A 14475-nucleotide genomic window follows, 5' to 3' on the forward strand; every position below is an offset into this window, starting at 1 on the left:
TCGGGTGCACTCAAAAAACATTTGAATTTCATTTCCTGTTTGCCCAGCGTGGAGAGCACAGGTGACCACAGATAGATAGCTCATCAGCACAGGTAACCATGCAGGCTGATAATCGAAAAAGAGCACCAGCATGGACCATACGTGAGGTACTGGATCTGATCGCTATATGGAGAGAGGATTCAGTGCTAGCAGAACTTTGTTCGAAAAGACGAAATGCTAAAACTTTTGAAAAAATCTCCAAGGGCATGATGGAGAGAGGCCACAATAGGGACTCAGATCAGTGCCGCGTGAAAGTCAAGGAGCTCAGACAAGCCTATCAAAAAACAAAGGAGGCAAACGGTCGCTCCGGGTCAGAGCCACAGACATGTCGCTTCTACGCCGAGCTGCATGCAGTTCTAGGGGGGGCTGCCACCACTACCCCACCTCTGACCATGGATTCCGAGGCGGGGGTAATCTCATCAGCTACACCTGAGGATTCTGCGGACGGGGAAGAGGAGGAGGAGGAGGACGAGCTTGCGGAGAGCACACAGCACTCCGTTCTCGCCAACAGCCAGGATCTTTTTCTCAGCCTGACTGAAGTACCTTCCCAACCCTCCCAAGCCAGTACCCAAGACCATGACCCCATGGAAGGGACCTCAGGTGAGTTTACCTTTTAAAATATAAAACTTGTTTTAAAAGCAAGCGTTTTTTAATGATTACTTTGCCCTGAGGACTTGGGATGCATTCGCGGCCAGTACAGCTACTGGAAAAGTCTGTTAACGTATCTGGGGATGGAGTGGAAATCCTCCAGGGACATCTCCATGAAGCTCTCCTGGAAGTATTCCAAAAGCCTTGCCACAAGGTTTCTGGGCAATGCAGCCTTATTCCGTCCTCCATGGTAGGACACTTGACCACGCCATGCTTGCAGCAAGTAATCTGGTATCATTGCATGACAAAGCCTGGCAGCGTATGGTCCCAGTGTTTGCTGGCATTCAAGCAACATCCGTTCTTTATCTCGCTGTGTAATCCTCAGGAGAGTGATATCGCTCATGGTAACCTGGTTGAAATACGGGAATTTAATTAAGGGAACAGAGATGGCTGTTCCTACTGGGCTGTTTGCCTGTGGCTGAAAATAAATCCTTCCCTGCAGTTAGCCAAGCGCGGGGTGGCGGGGCGGGGGGGAGAATTGGCCCTGAGCTTTTCGTGTTTGGCTAGCAGGGATCTTCCCTGATACCAGCCATGCGGTGGGGGGAGGGATAAAGCGATCATCCAGAGAATTGAATGGGTGGAGGGGTTAGTTTGTTTTCTGCTTCTGAAGGTTAACAGGAAAATCGCAGCACTCAATGGGCTTTGCTTGGTATGTGGGAAAGGAGGGCGCAGAAGCCGAAAAACAATGGCTTACCATGGCCGTATGCAAACCGAATTCTGTTGCCCGGATCTGTGTCTGTGATCTCTAGCAGCAAAGCCACAGGCACTCAATATTAAGAGGCAAAATGCGACCTTGCACAGAAATCACATGTGCTATCTAATGTGAATAGTGTTGGTCACTGTGAAAGAGTATAAGCATTGTTCTGCAAAATGTATCTTTTTAAAAAATTCTCTCCTTTTTTCCCTCCCTCCCGCAGCTGCAAATTTTTCAAGCCTCCCTCCTCCATCCTGAAGGCTATCTCAGATAAGGCGTCGGAAAAAGAAGACGCGAGACGAGATGTTCGCGGAAATCATGGAATCCACCCGCAGTGAAAGAGCTCATCTGAATGAGTGGAAGGACATGGTTTTAAAGTATAGGAAAGAAGCCAGTGAACGTGAGGACAGGAGGGACCAACGTGAGGACATGAGGGATCACGTGAGGACAGAAGGGACACTCGAGATGAGAGGTGGCAGCAGGAAGATCAGAGGAGGCAGGATGCAACGCTGGGGCTGCTGCGTGAGCAAACAGACATGCTCCGGCGTCTGATGGAGCTTCAGGAATGGCAGCAGGATAGAGTGCCGCTACAGCCCCTGTATAACCCCCCTCCCCATATTCCATAGCCTCCTCACCCAGACGTGTAAGAACTCGGGGGGGGGGGGAGGCTCCGTACACCCTCCCATTCCACCCCAGTGGACAGCCCAAGCAAAAGGCTGTCATTTTTTAACCTTTTTTTAGTAGCCTTTTCCTTCCCGCCAATCCTCCTCCCAAACCCCACCCAGGTTCTCTCCCTCTTTTTATAATCAATTAATAAAGAATAAATGATTTTTAAACGATGGTGACTTTATTTCCTTTGAAAGTAAGATGGGGGAAGGGGCAGGGTGGGTTCCTTACAGAGAATGAGTCAATAAAGGGGGCGGGTTTTCATGAAGGAGAAACAAACAGACATTTCACACTGTAGCCTGGCCAGTCATGAAACTGGTTTTCAAAGCTTCTCTGATGCGCAGCGCTTCCTGGTGTGCTCTTCTAATCGCCCTGGTGTCTGGCTGTGCGTAATCAGCAGCCAGGCGATTTGCCTCAGCCTCCCATCCCGCCATAAAGGTCTCCCCCTTACTTTCACAGAGATTGTGGAACACACAGCAAGCAGCAATAACAATGGGGATATTGGTTTGGCTGAGGTTTCAGCGAGTCAGTAACGATCGCCAGCGACCTTTAAACGGCCAAATGCACATTCTACCACCATTCTGCACTTGCTCAGCCTGTAGTTGAACAGCTCCTGACTCCTGTCCAGGCTGCCTGTGTATGGCTTCATGAGCCAGGGCATTAAGGGGTAGGCTGGGTCCCCAAGGATAACTATTGGCATTTCAACATCCCCAACCGTTATTTTCTGGTCCGGGAAGTAAATCCCTTGCTGCAGCCGTTTAAACAGATTAGTGTTCCTGAAGACGTGAGCGTCATGAACCCTTCCCGGCCATCCCACGTTGATGTTGGTGAAACGTCCCTTGTGATCCACAAGTGCTTGCAGCACCATTGAAAAGTACCCCTTGCGGTTTATGTACTGGGTACCCTGGTGCTTCGGTGCCAATACAGGGCTATGGGTTCCATCTATCGCCCCACCACAGTTAGGGAATTCTATTGCAGCAAAGCCATCCACTATGACCTGCACATTTCCCAGAGTCACTATCTTTCATAGCAGCGGCTCAGTGATTGCTTTGGCTACTTGCATCACAGCAGCCCCCACAGTAGAGTTGCCCACTCCAAATTGATTCCCGACTGACCGGTAGCTGTCTGGCGTTGCAAGTTTCCATAGGGCTATCGCCACTCGCTTCTCAACTGTGAGGGCTGCTCTCATCTTGGTATTCTGGCGCTTCAGGGCAGGGGACAGCAAGTCACAGAGTTCCATGAAAGTGTCCTTACGCATGCGAAAGTTTCGCAGCCACTGGGAATCGTCCCACACCTGCAACACTATGCGGTCCCACCAGTCTGTGCTTGTTTCCTGGGCCCAGAATCGGCGTTCCATGGATAGAACCTGCCCCATTAACAACATGATCTCCAAAGCACCGGGGCCCACGGTTTGAGAGAATTCTGTGTCCATGTCTTCATCACTCTTGTCCCTGCGCTGCTGTTGCCGCCTCCTCCTCTCCTCATTTTTCTGGTCCTGGCTCAGCATAAACTGCACGAGAATGCGCGAGGTGTTTACAATGTTCATGACTGCTGTCTTGAGCTGAGCGGGCTCCATGCTTGCCATAGTATGGAGTCTGCAGTGTTCACCCAGGAAAAAAGGCGCGAAATGGTTGTCTGCCGTTGCTTTCATGGAGGGAGGGGTGAGGCTGTACCGAGAACCACCTGCAACAATGTTTTTTGTCCCATCAGGCACTGGGATCTCAATCCAGAATTCCAATGGGCGGGAGAGACTGCGGGAGCTATGGGATAACTACCCACAGTGCAACGCTCCGGAAATCGACGCTAGCCCCGGTACATGGATGCACACCGCTGAATTAATGTGCTTAGTGTGGCCGCATACATTCCACTTTATACAATCGGTTTCCAAAATTCGAATTATATAAATTCGGATTAATCCTGTAGTGCAGACATACCCTTAGTGAATCCAAAGTTCCTCACTACACTATTGGCTGATCTCCAGTGTCACCCTTCTATTTTTTTCACTTGCTCTTGCTAACATAAGACTGTCTGAATAATCTGCATCAGTACCATCTTGCATTTAATGAACCTGTGCCAGTGTTCCCTTAATGAGGAAATATGTTGGTTGGAAAGCAGATTCCCTTATTAGTTAAAGAAAACAGTATAAAGGATGGGATTTAGCTGAAGTGATTTAAGCCTTGATCCTGCAACTACATCTGAAAGGGAGGACACATTCTTACCTGTGGATGGACTATTTCTAAATCTCTGTTAAGGAAGATAAAAGTACATGAAAAATTACCCCTGGTTAGACCACCCAAAACAATTCTTCTCCCCACCTTTATTTCTACCTATAGAAAGTTAACATGTGCCCCCTCATCACCTCATACTAATTGGCCAAGAATTAATTAGCCTACACTGGCCAAGCTCTTTGTAGTTTAATCTTTCCTCACAAATCAGTCCCTCCAGACCCTTAGTCTGTTTTATTGCCCTTCTCTGAATTCTTTCTAACTTCTTGTCTTTCTGGTTCTGAGGTGTTAATTATCTCTATTATTGAATGACCAACAGCCTCATTCTTCAGACTCACATAGATATGATATTTGTCCCAAAGAAAAGTAAATACAGGTGTTTGGGGGGTTTTGCTGCCATACTGCAGTGCAAACACTTATCTCATCTTACTATCACCTCTATTGGTCTCTTGTGCTATTACTGCTTCCCAGCTATCTCTGTTTCATTTTATATATATATATATATTTCAGGTTATTCTTACTGGTTGCTGTTTGCATATTTTCCCAGCTGGCTCCCATTTTGATATGCCTTGCCCATATTCCTATCTCTTCTGTTCCCTTTGCATTGTTTATGTTCTCATAGATGTTCTCAACAGCTCCCAATCTAGTTTAATCTGTAAATGGTAATGTTCTATTTATTAAAGATCTCAGAAGTATCAAGATGTTAAATAATCAGGGTTAACAGTGGTCCCTGTGGAATCCCATAAATAACTGAAAAGCAGTAATGCCAGAAACCACTAATGAGGGCAGGGGTGAACAGAGTGAATTAATTCTAGATTGTGATATGGCAACATGCGAGCAAACGTACTGTCAGAGACCAGCTGGTGATAAGTCCCCTCTGTGGCACTGGTGAGATTGCAGTTAGAATGCTGCATTCAGTTCTGGGCACCTCCAAACTTTGCTGTAATTTGGAGGAAATTCAAAGGACAGGAACAAAAATAATTAAGTGGTTGGAGGAACTGAAGTAAGGAAAATACTTTGGCTGAAGCATCACTAATTGGAGGAGGAGATATAGCTTTGTAGCATCTGACGGACCTGAACACGGAAGAGGGAGAGCCTTTATTCAATGGTGGCATAACTGGGAAGAAACTGAATATCATAGAAAACTTACTGCTGTCTTTATCTGGAGCTGCAACAGCCCTGACTGCTTGTGGACACTAAAGAACTTGTTTTGTGTAGGTGTATGATCTTTGTTGTTCTGGCTAAATTTCAACTTAATTCACATTATGCCTCATCTAAACTCTTCCTGCTGTATCAGATGGATATAATTCATTTGTGGTGTTATTGTTTGCCCTTAAAGCAAATCTGCATCTCGCCCCAGGGTGACTGTTTCAGCAGCATATTAAGTCCTTTACCTTTACCTGCATTTCAGTGATGTGTTAAAGTCCTTATCCACTGGGGCATCCTTTATTTACCCTACATTGTGCTTTGAAATCCTCCTTCTGAAAGGTGCTAAAATAGAACATAATATTATTAAAACAATGGATAATGCTTAGCACTGAAAGCACTTAGTGTTTGTAATGCATTATATATATAAAAAAAACCTACTAGGCTAGTGCAAACTTCACCCTTAAAACTGCACTGGGCAAGGCCCTGGAGAACACTCTCAAGGGGACACTCCTGGACTGGACTGGACTAGCCCTTCTACCTCCAACTTCTATGTTTGTGTTCTTCAAAAACCAAAACAAGCAACCCTTGAATGGGCAGCTCTGGCTTTTCCCGCAGCTGAAGAGGCTGCCACTGCTGTATGAGACTGACACCAATATCTGCTGCTGCTGCTGAATGGATCAGGGAGGGAAAAGGGGGGGTGGAGAGGAGGAGGTAGGTATCATGTGATTCGCTTTCCTGCTCCTTTAAAGCAGCCACATGCAGCCGAGTGCCGGCCACAATCACAGCTCTCAGCAGAGGGGGAGCCAGATCCGGGCGTGCCTGGGCAATCTGAGCTGAGTCTGTCTCCTTTCCATCCCTGCAGCACTTTCAGAGCCTTAAGTTTTGCAGTGAGAGAGAAGGGGGGCGGAAATCTCTGCAAAAATGGCTGGGGCAATTATAGAAAACATGAGCACTAAAAAGCTGTGCATTGTTGGAGGGATCTTACTGATTTTCCAAGTCATCGCCTTTCTAGTGGGAGGTCTGATTGGTAAGTGTTAAAGGTGCAAACTTTCTCCTTCGCTCTGTCGTGTTGTTTAGCTACTTGTTACTGTATCACTGTCTTGCTTCTATGATCTAATTAGTCCTGCTATTGTAGTTAAGAAAACATAGCTCCGCGGGTCTCTTTGTGCACATTTCACTCTAGTGGCTACAAGAAAAGAAGGGGCAGGGAAAAGTTTTTTTGGCCTAGTTTCAGTGTCTGCTCAAAGAACGAGGAAGGGGGAGAAAATCTTAAGCATGGCGACTGATCGTGCATGGAAGTGTTGGGTTACAAAGTTTTGTTTTTGTTTTGTTTTTTTTTCTCCTTGCCTTCAACCCTTTTCTCTCTTTGAACCGGCTGCAGGAGGAAATCTAATCTCCTTCAATAAAAAAAAAATCAATGAACGCTGCTCTAGTAGAGGAAAGGAACGTTTTTATTGTCTCTAATTTGCGGTGTTTTGTATTTTAGATCACTGTTTACTTTATTCTCCAACAATCTCCTGTTTTAGGTTGTATTTCAGCCTGAGGGGCTTTGGGGGGGGGGCGTTCCTAACATAATGGGAGGGGGTGATGTGAGCTTTCAGCAAAGCTGGAGTGGGTGGGAGAGACTTTTGGGTGGCCATGGCAGCAAGTTCTGCTCCTAACTTTGTGCTTGAAAGGTTTTTCTCACCCATCCCCTTCTCCTAGCCCAGAAAGGGGGGGGGTGGAGGGGGAGAAACCTCCTCTGATCCTGCTTCAGGAAGCTTGAGACTGGTGGGTTTTTGTGTGTGTGTTTTGCTTGTGAAAAGTTCTCTGGCTATTGTGTATGGGCTTGGAAACACTCCCTTCCCCAAATGTGTATTGTGACCACAGCCTCCACTTTACCTCCTTTTTGATACCCTGCGGGTAAGAGATGCTGTGATGGGCTCCGCAGACGTCCCATTAACTAGATCCTTTTTCTTGCTCCTTTTGTTAATGAAGGGCCTGTGGCTGCAGCTTCCCAGAGTCTAGCCACTTCCCAAAATTCGCTTTCTGGTGGAAGCCAACTGGTCCATACTTTTTCAGCAGCTCCAAGCTTTCCTGCACCTGTGCAGACTCTCCTGGGTAAAATGTTAGAGCCACAGATTTTTATTTTATTTTTTATTTGTTTATTTATTTAACCTTGAAGGGGGCAAGTTTGTTTCACTACAAAATCTTTATGGAAGTGCTGACATAACTTGTAATCCTCTTTGCCCCCATATTCTCATTCAGTGCCTATTGTCTAACTTATCCTGTCTGTGATGGCTGTGATTTTGTTGGGGGGTGACGTGGGGAGGGAGGGGGAGAGTTGCTGAGGGAGATCCCAGAGTTTGGACAATCCTGGAGGTATGAATTGCACATAGGAATAGTCCCAGAAAGCAGTTTCATGGGTGGTTTTACTACCTAGGGTGTCAGTTCCTTGCACAGCCACTACAGCATCCAGACAAATATTATCTCGGTGTCTTGATAAATGGAGGTGGTGGCGGCGGCGGCAGCATCTCCTAGGAGAAACTTTGCCCCAAACCAGGTGAACTATAGAATCCCCTAAAATCCTTCCTCTTTTGTCCCTTTCTATGAGGTGGAAATTATCCCACAAACTAGACAAGTATTTATTCACCACATCTCTATGTACAGTTACTCAGGGCTCTGATGTGAGTGATGGCACTGGCGAAGATTATCTAACAGACACCATTTGCTCATGAGTGGTTGCTGTAAGGATTTTAATTATGGCTGGTCACAAATCCAACCTCCTTACTTTAGGAATAAAGCAGGGCTGTTACCATACCTGACCTTTACCAATCCGTCTCATTTCCTTTTATAGCCTATGAACCAATGATCTATCTACACCCCTAAGAGCTGATCCATTGTGTATGCAAGAATACCTTGAATTTCTAGAACACTTTTTTATATTTGAGAATCCTTAAGTGTCCTACAAACATAACCTGCAGCACCCCATGAGGATTTTTACAGCTTTTGTAGAAATGAGGCATAGACCCTTACTGATTTGGGCAAGGTCAATCACACGGGATGTCTGTGGCAGACCTGGAAAGATCTGGTATTATTTCAGTCCTGTGTGCTTGAATCACAAAAGGGTAACATTACAGAGAAAGGGCTAACGATCCAGACTCCCATACCTCTTAAAAGCTCTGCTTTGGTTTAAGCATAAGTTATTGGGCTAGATGCCTCAATCACTCGGGCCTTGGCTACACTGGCGCCCTCTATAACGCTGATAGAGAGAGATGCACAGTTGTTTGCTCCCCCAGGTATTAATACATACGCTGAGTAAATTACTAAATAAAAAGTGATTGTATTAAATACAGACAGTAGGATTTAAGTGGTTCCAAGTAGTAACAGACAGAACAAAGTAAGTCACCAAGCAAAATAAAATAAAATGCGCAATTCTATGCCTAACCAAACTAAATACAGATAATCTCACCCTCAGAGATGCTTCAGTAAGTGGGTTTTTTTTTTTTTTTTTTCTCTCAGACTGGGCACAATTCTTTCCCCTGGTACAGCTCTTGTTCCAGCTTAGGTGATAGCTAGGGGATTCTTCATGATGGCTCCTCTCCCTCCTTGTTCTCTTCCACCCCTTTATATATCTTTTGCATAAGGTGGGAAACCTTTGTCCCTCTGGGTTTCTCCCCCCACTGGAAAAGCACCAGGTTAAAGATGGATTCCAGGTCAGGTGACATGATCACATGTCACTGCAAGACTTCATTGCCCACTTGCCAGCACACACACATACAGGAAGACTAACAGGTAAACACAGCCATCTGCAGACAATGGTCCTGGTTAATGGGAGTCCTCTAGATTCCAAACCATCATTAATGGCCCACACTTTACATAATTACAATAGGCCCTCAGAGTTATGTTTTATATTTCTAGTTTTAGATACAAGAGTGGTACATTTCTACAAATAGGATGATCACATTCAGTAGATTATGAGCTTTTTAATGATACCTCACAAGAGACCTTTTGCACGAAGCATATCGCAGTTGCATTATATTCACTTATTATCATGTTTTTATAAAACCATATAGACTGCACAATGTCACAAGCCTTCTTTCCAATTTGCTCAATTTTCATTTGAAAATAGGGTGACTGGACAGCAGTATTCCTCATTTTAGTCGTAGAACAGGTATGAAAAACACAAGAAGGCTCATTTAGAGCCAAAATGACTTGGATCCTACAAAAAACAACAAGGAATCTGGTGGCACCTTAAAGACTAGCAGATTTATTTGGGCATAAGCTTTCATGGGTAAAAACCTCACTTCTTTGGATTACCCATGAAAGCTTATGCCCAAATAAATCTGTTAGTCTTTAAGGTGCCACCAGACTCCTTGTTGTTTTTGTAGATACAGACTAACACGGCTACCCCCTGATACTTGGATCCTACAAGTTCAGTTTTCACTTTTTTTTGTATCTACTATGCCACTTGCAGGCTGTGGACACAGCTACTTCTTTGAAAAAGAAATCCTGCTGAAACGAGATGGTGAAGGTAGTGGTGGTCAAAGGTGGCACGCAAAAATCCTAAAGGGCATGGCACAATGGCCTTCTCATCATAACTGAGGATACAATTTCTCAGGGACTGCTCTAAAAACAAAGCTACACAGTTAAAATTATGTCTGTGCCACATAATATCTTTAGTTAAACCAGTGACTCTCCCGGGGAAGGCCGAGGTTTTTGTTAGTGAGCTTTTAATCCTTTTATCAAGGAAGCTGCAAATATAAGTGAAGTTGGACCACCCACAACAATTCCTTCCCTTTGTGGGGTTTACAACCTTTGGATACATGTAAAGAGTTAAAGGGTTTGCTTTCCTCCCCATCCAGTTTAGTCATTGTCTGGGTTGCTTGATAGTGAACTCAGTTTCTAATACTCCATCAACAATTGCATGTACAGTATTTGCTTATACTTACCCAAATTTTTATTAAGTATACGTGTATGTAAATTGGGTGTGGTCCTCCAGATCTGGCATGTTGATAGTGTACTCATAGTGCAAAGTTTACATGGGACCACCTGCACTAAAATCTTACTTCAATATTCAGTAAGAAATCTTCTGAACTCTTCCTCCCCCAACAATGTCCCAGTGTCTTTCAAACTATGGTCCCTGGACCATCCGTGATCCACACAAACTTTCCACTTGGAGAACTTCCATTGTATGAACTAAGTGGAGTTTAGGGAAAAGTGGGTCCATGGCAGGATTTTTGTCTTACAAAATGGCCGGAGACTTAAAATATGAACAACTCCCATAGATTAGTCAAACTTTTCATGGCTCTGACAGGAATGGTAACTTCACACATCAGAACTGTGGTCTTTTACATGAAATTACTACAATACAAGCAGGGATGGGAGCTGAAGATGCATCTGAAATGGTGACTTTGGTCTGTTTTGGTTAAGTCTAGACTAAAACTAAATCAAGGATTTTTTTTTTTTTTATTAATGCCATCCGGGTCTAGGTACGTATACAACTGGACCACAGCTACAAAGCTACAACACCTCTCCTATCAGGAAATTAGGTCATGTTTCAGAACAATGCTAAGTGATGTTCTATGTTAGCAGGTTACTTTGCTGTCTGATTTGGGAACTGCAACAAAACTGCATGTTCTGAGCCTGTGGATCTGCCAGTGCTGGCTGCCAATCTAGTTTTGGACACTAAATTGTATCAATACTTAAAATGTAATAAGGCTGCAAACATGCTGTTTAGGAAGCAGGGCTTTTATCAGTATTCACATGGAATTGTATGTCTGACTGAAGTAAGGGCTAAGTTCCTGCTGAAGTCAATGGAATCTTTGCCTGACGTAGGGAGGAATAAGCAGCCCAGAAAGGGGGATTTTTTTTTTCCATCATACTTCTGGTATGAAATGCTGACTCCAGACAACTGGAATTATGTGAAAATTCTGTACCAACTGCTCTCCGGACAGGCAGCGTCTCCCATTGACTTCTGCTAAGCTTTGTAGTAACAGTTCATTGATGTATGTGTAACTCACTCTCCTAAATATTGTACACATGTAATTGAGATTGTGGGACATGAAGGAGATTAAGAGAAGACTCTTTCCTGTAAATAAGGAGACAGCTGTTTACACAGCAGAAGTGAAGACTGGGTGTGCAGTATGCCAGACCTCATGGCCTAGCCAGTGTTAACAAACACAGACACTTTGTGAAGCCAGTCAACCACTGTGGTCAGCAGCAATGATTGAGTATGAGAAACTAGGGATGGGACTTGATTTCATTGGTACCAGGAAGCCCTCATAATCTTTTAGACCGGAAGAGGCCATCATGATCAGCTAGTCCATCCTCCTGCACGTCACAGGCCACAGAATCTCACTCATCCACTCCTGTAATAGACCCCTAACCTCTGGCTGAGTTACTGAAATCCTCAAACCATGGCTTCAAGTTACAGAGAATCCACCATTTACGCAGTTTAAACCTGCAAGTGACCCATGCTGCAGAGGAAGGTGGGAAACACCCCTCCCCCCCCCCCCCCCCCAGGTCTAAGCTCTGCCTGCTGACACTGAATTTACTGTGCTGTTGGCACAGAGGCCTGGTCTACGGGGGGGGGGGAGGGGGAAGGAATTGACTTACAATACATCGACTTCAGCGATGCTATTCTTGTAGCTGAAGTTGCGTATCTTAGGTCAACTTACCTAGTGTCCTCACGGTGCAGGGTCGACTGCTGCCACTCTGCCGTCAACTCCGCTTCTGCCTCTCGCCATGGTGGAGTACAGGAGTCGACAGCAGAGTGATCGGGGATTGATCTATCGTGTCTACAGTAGATGCGATAAATTGATCCCTGATGGATCGATCACTACCCGCCAGTCCTGCGGGTAGTGTAGACGTACCCAGAGGGTGTTCAGGATTTGGGAGGGGTGGGGCCAGGGTGATCTGTCCCCATAACTGCCACCAAGCCATGGAAGTCTTGAGTTGCACTAACTAGCAGCTGGGGCCAAACTGCCTCTAGGCAGCTCCAGGGTCAATATAAGCCCCAACTTCCTCTCCCATCTTTGCTCTGATTTCTGCACAAGCATAAATCTGACCAATGCTCACTGCCTTGGGAGATGCATATGAACTCCAGCACTGGTCTCATTGGGAATGTTCTTTCCTTACAGACCTTTGCTTTGGCCCCCATCCCACCCCTCTTTCAGGTATGGTGTTATCCAGCAAAGTGTGGATATGCCCCCTCCCCCCAGCAGCTTAAACAACCACTGGGTTTTGAAGTAGTTATTAAAATTGGCCTTTTAAGACTTGTCTCTTCCACTGAAGAGCCAATTCAGGATTGAGGAGTTTTGTGGGGGAAAATAAACCACAAGGGAGAGAGAAAGTTGCTAATATCAAGCAATCTTCAGCATAGTCAATATGGAGAATTGTTGACAGTTATCTTTCTTTCTCTCTCACTCACACACACACACCCTCTCTCTGGGGTGGAGGGAAAATTTATTTATGCAGTAAGTGTCTTTTTAAAAACAATGGGGAAACTTATTTTTTTGTTTCTTGGAGTCTGAGTGAATATTTTACAATAAACTGTATTTGTTTGTGATCTTGAATAGAAAGTATATCTACCTTTATGTACAGATAACACATTAGTTGTGTCCTTAGAGAATTCCATTTGCACTGCTGGTGCTGTGGCAGCATATTATGAAGAGGGGCTTAGACCAGATCTGTGCATTGCAACATGATTTTGATAATCTGTGTAGATATGTAGTCTTAGACTCAGTACTCCTGCTTAACTGAGACTGGATTGCTCTATTTTAAATATTTGGAGTAGGGATATCTTCCCATTGTCCTGACTCCCCTGGGCTTGGCATCTGCTGTAATTCTACATCTCCCATGCGTCAGTATGATTTGACTTGTGCTTCAGGATTTTTTTTCCAGTTATGTAGAAGATCCTGTGAAGACCAATGTATCGCTGCAATGAAGAGCACAGGATGTGCAAGAGTTATTAGGAAGTTGTCACAAGTTCTAGGCTTCACCGTAGTCGTTCATTTGCTAATTCATGTGAAGACTACAAACTCTTGTCACTAGCATTTTTGCTAACTTGAGTTAAGAACACGTCTTTCTTGTAGTAAAAAGGAGGCCAAAGAGTGGGAGTACTGCTGAGTTTTGAAAGTATACCTTATAGCCTCTGATTTTTCAGGTGACTATTTTTACACAAGAGAAATTGAGGTTTTCATTCTAGTGTATAAAGTTGCTGGGAGGAGAGAGACTCATTTAAAAACACCAAGCATCACTGCTTGCTTGCACTTGGTCAAGGCTGAGCAAATGCTGAAAAGTCCATGTGCTCCAATCAAAACAATTACTTGCAGATCTTAACCAGTTAGATAATGAACCATTTATATAAATGGTTGAGCAGTTATCAACCATTCCAGTTCATTATCTGAGTCTGCTTGCTTCTGTTACTTACCTGTGAATTTTCTACGGTTCCTTTTTTTTTTTTTGGGCTCTGATTTTATTACATTTTTAGGACTGAATGTTGCTCCTGAGAGAACACCGTGCAGACCTTCAAAGTAAAATGGTTGTGAATTCCAGCACACAACCTTTTTTTTTTTTTTAAATTGTTTGACACTCCAAAACTATGGACAAGTTGTGCTGAATAGGTCCATGCTGTACTGTGGACACGAATACTGATACTCTCTTGTGTATTGAAAGATTCCTTCAGCCTGAAATCTTGGCAGGGATTCTGGGAGCTGATGAAAAAACAGAAATGAAAGGTCATGTCTATTTAGTTTAGGTCTACTCAATTCTTCTTTTAAGAGCTGTTACTGTAGCCGAATGGGCAAACGTGCCAGAGTTGACAATTCCCAGATACAAACTTCTGTCCTTCGAGGAGCAGGCAGTAAACTCTACAAGGTAATATTTTTAGATCCTCTTGTAACTGCATCTCTTTCAAGATAACAATTAACCTGAAAGGTCTGGGTGACAGTCTGTGCTTCATAGTTGATGTAAAGTGAAAACAACTGCATGGTTTTCCATCTTAGATGTGTCTGGTTTCAAGTATAACAAACTTTATTTCTAAATTTTATCTGAAGATTTAGCAAGTGGTGG

The 14475-nt window shown here is 44.4% G+C and overlaps 1 protein-coding gene across 1 annotated transcript in view; it reads left to right on the top strand.

Annotated features, from left to right (window-relative positions):
• Nucleotides 1–6187: 6187 nt before the first annotated feature.
• Nucleotides 6188–14475, top strand: part of WLS (Wnt ligand secretion mediator) — a 67238-nt gene continuing 58950 nt past the window's right edge. Inside the window, exon 1 of the mRNA XM_054037328.1 lies at nucleotides 6188–6448. Coding sequence (XP_053893303.1) covers nucleotides 6343–6448 — 106 coding nt within the window. The 5' untranslated portion in view covers nucleotides 6188–6342. The remainder of the gene's footprint in view (nucleotides 6449–14475) is intronic.

The sequence above is a fragment of the Malaclemys terrapin genome, chromosome 8 (assembly GCF_027887155.1).
Source record: "Malaclemys terrapin pileata isolate rMalTer1 chromosome 8, rMalTer1.hap1, whole genome shotgun sequence".
Classification (NCBI taxonomy): domain Eukaryota; kingdom Metazoa; phylum Chordata; order Testudines; family Emydidae; genus Malaclemys; species Malaclemys terrapin.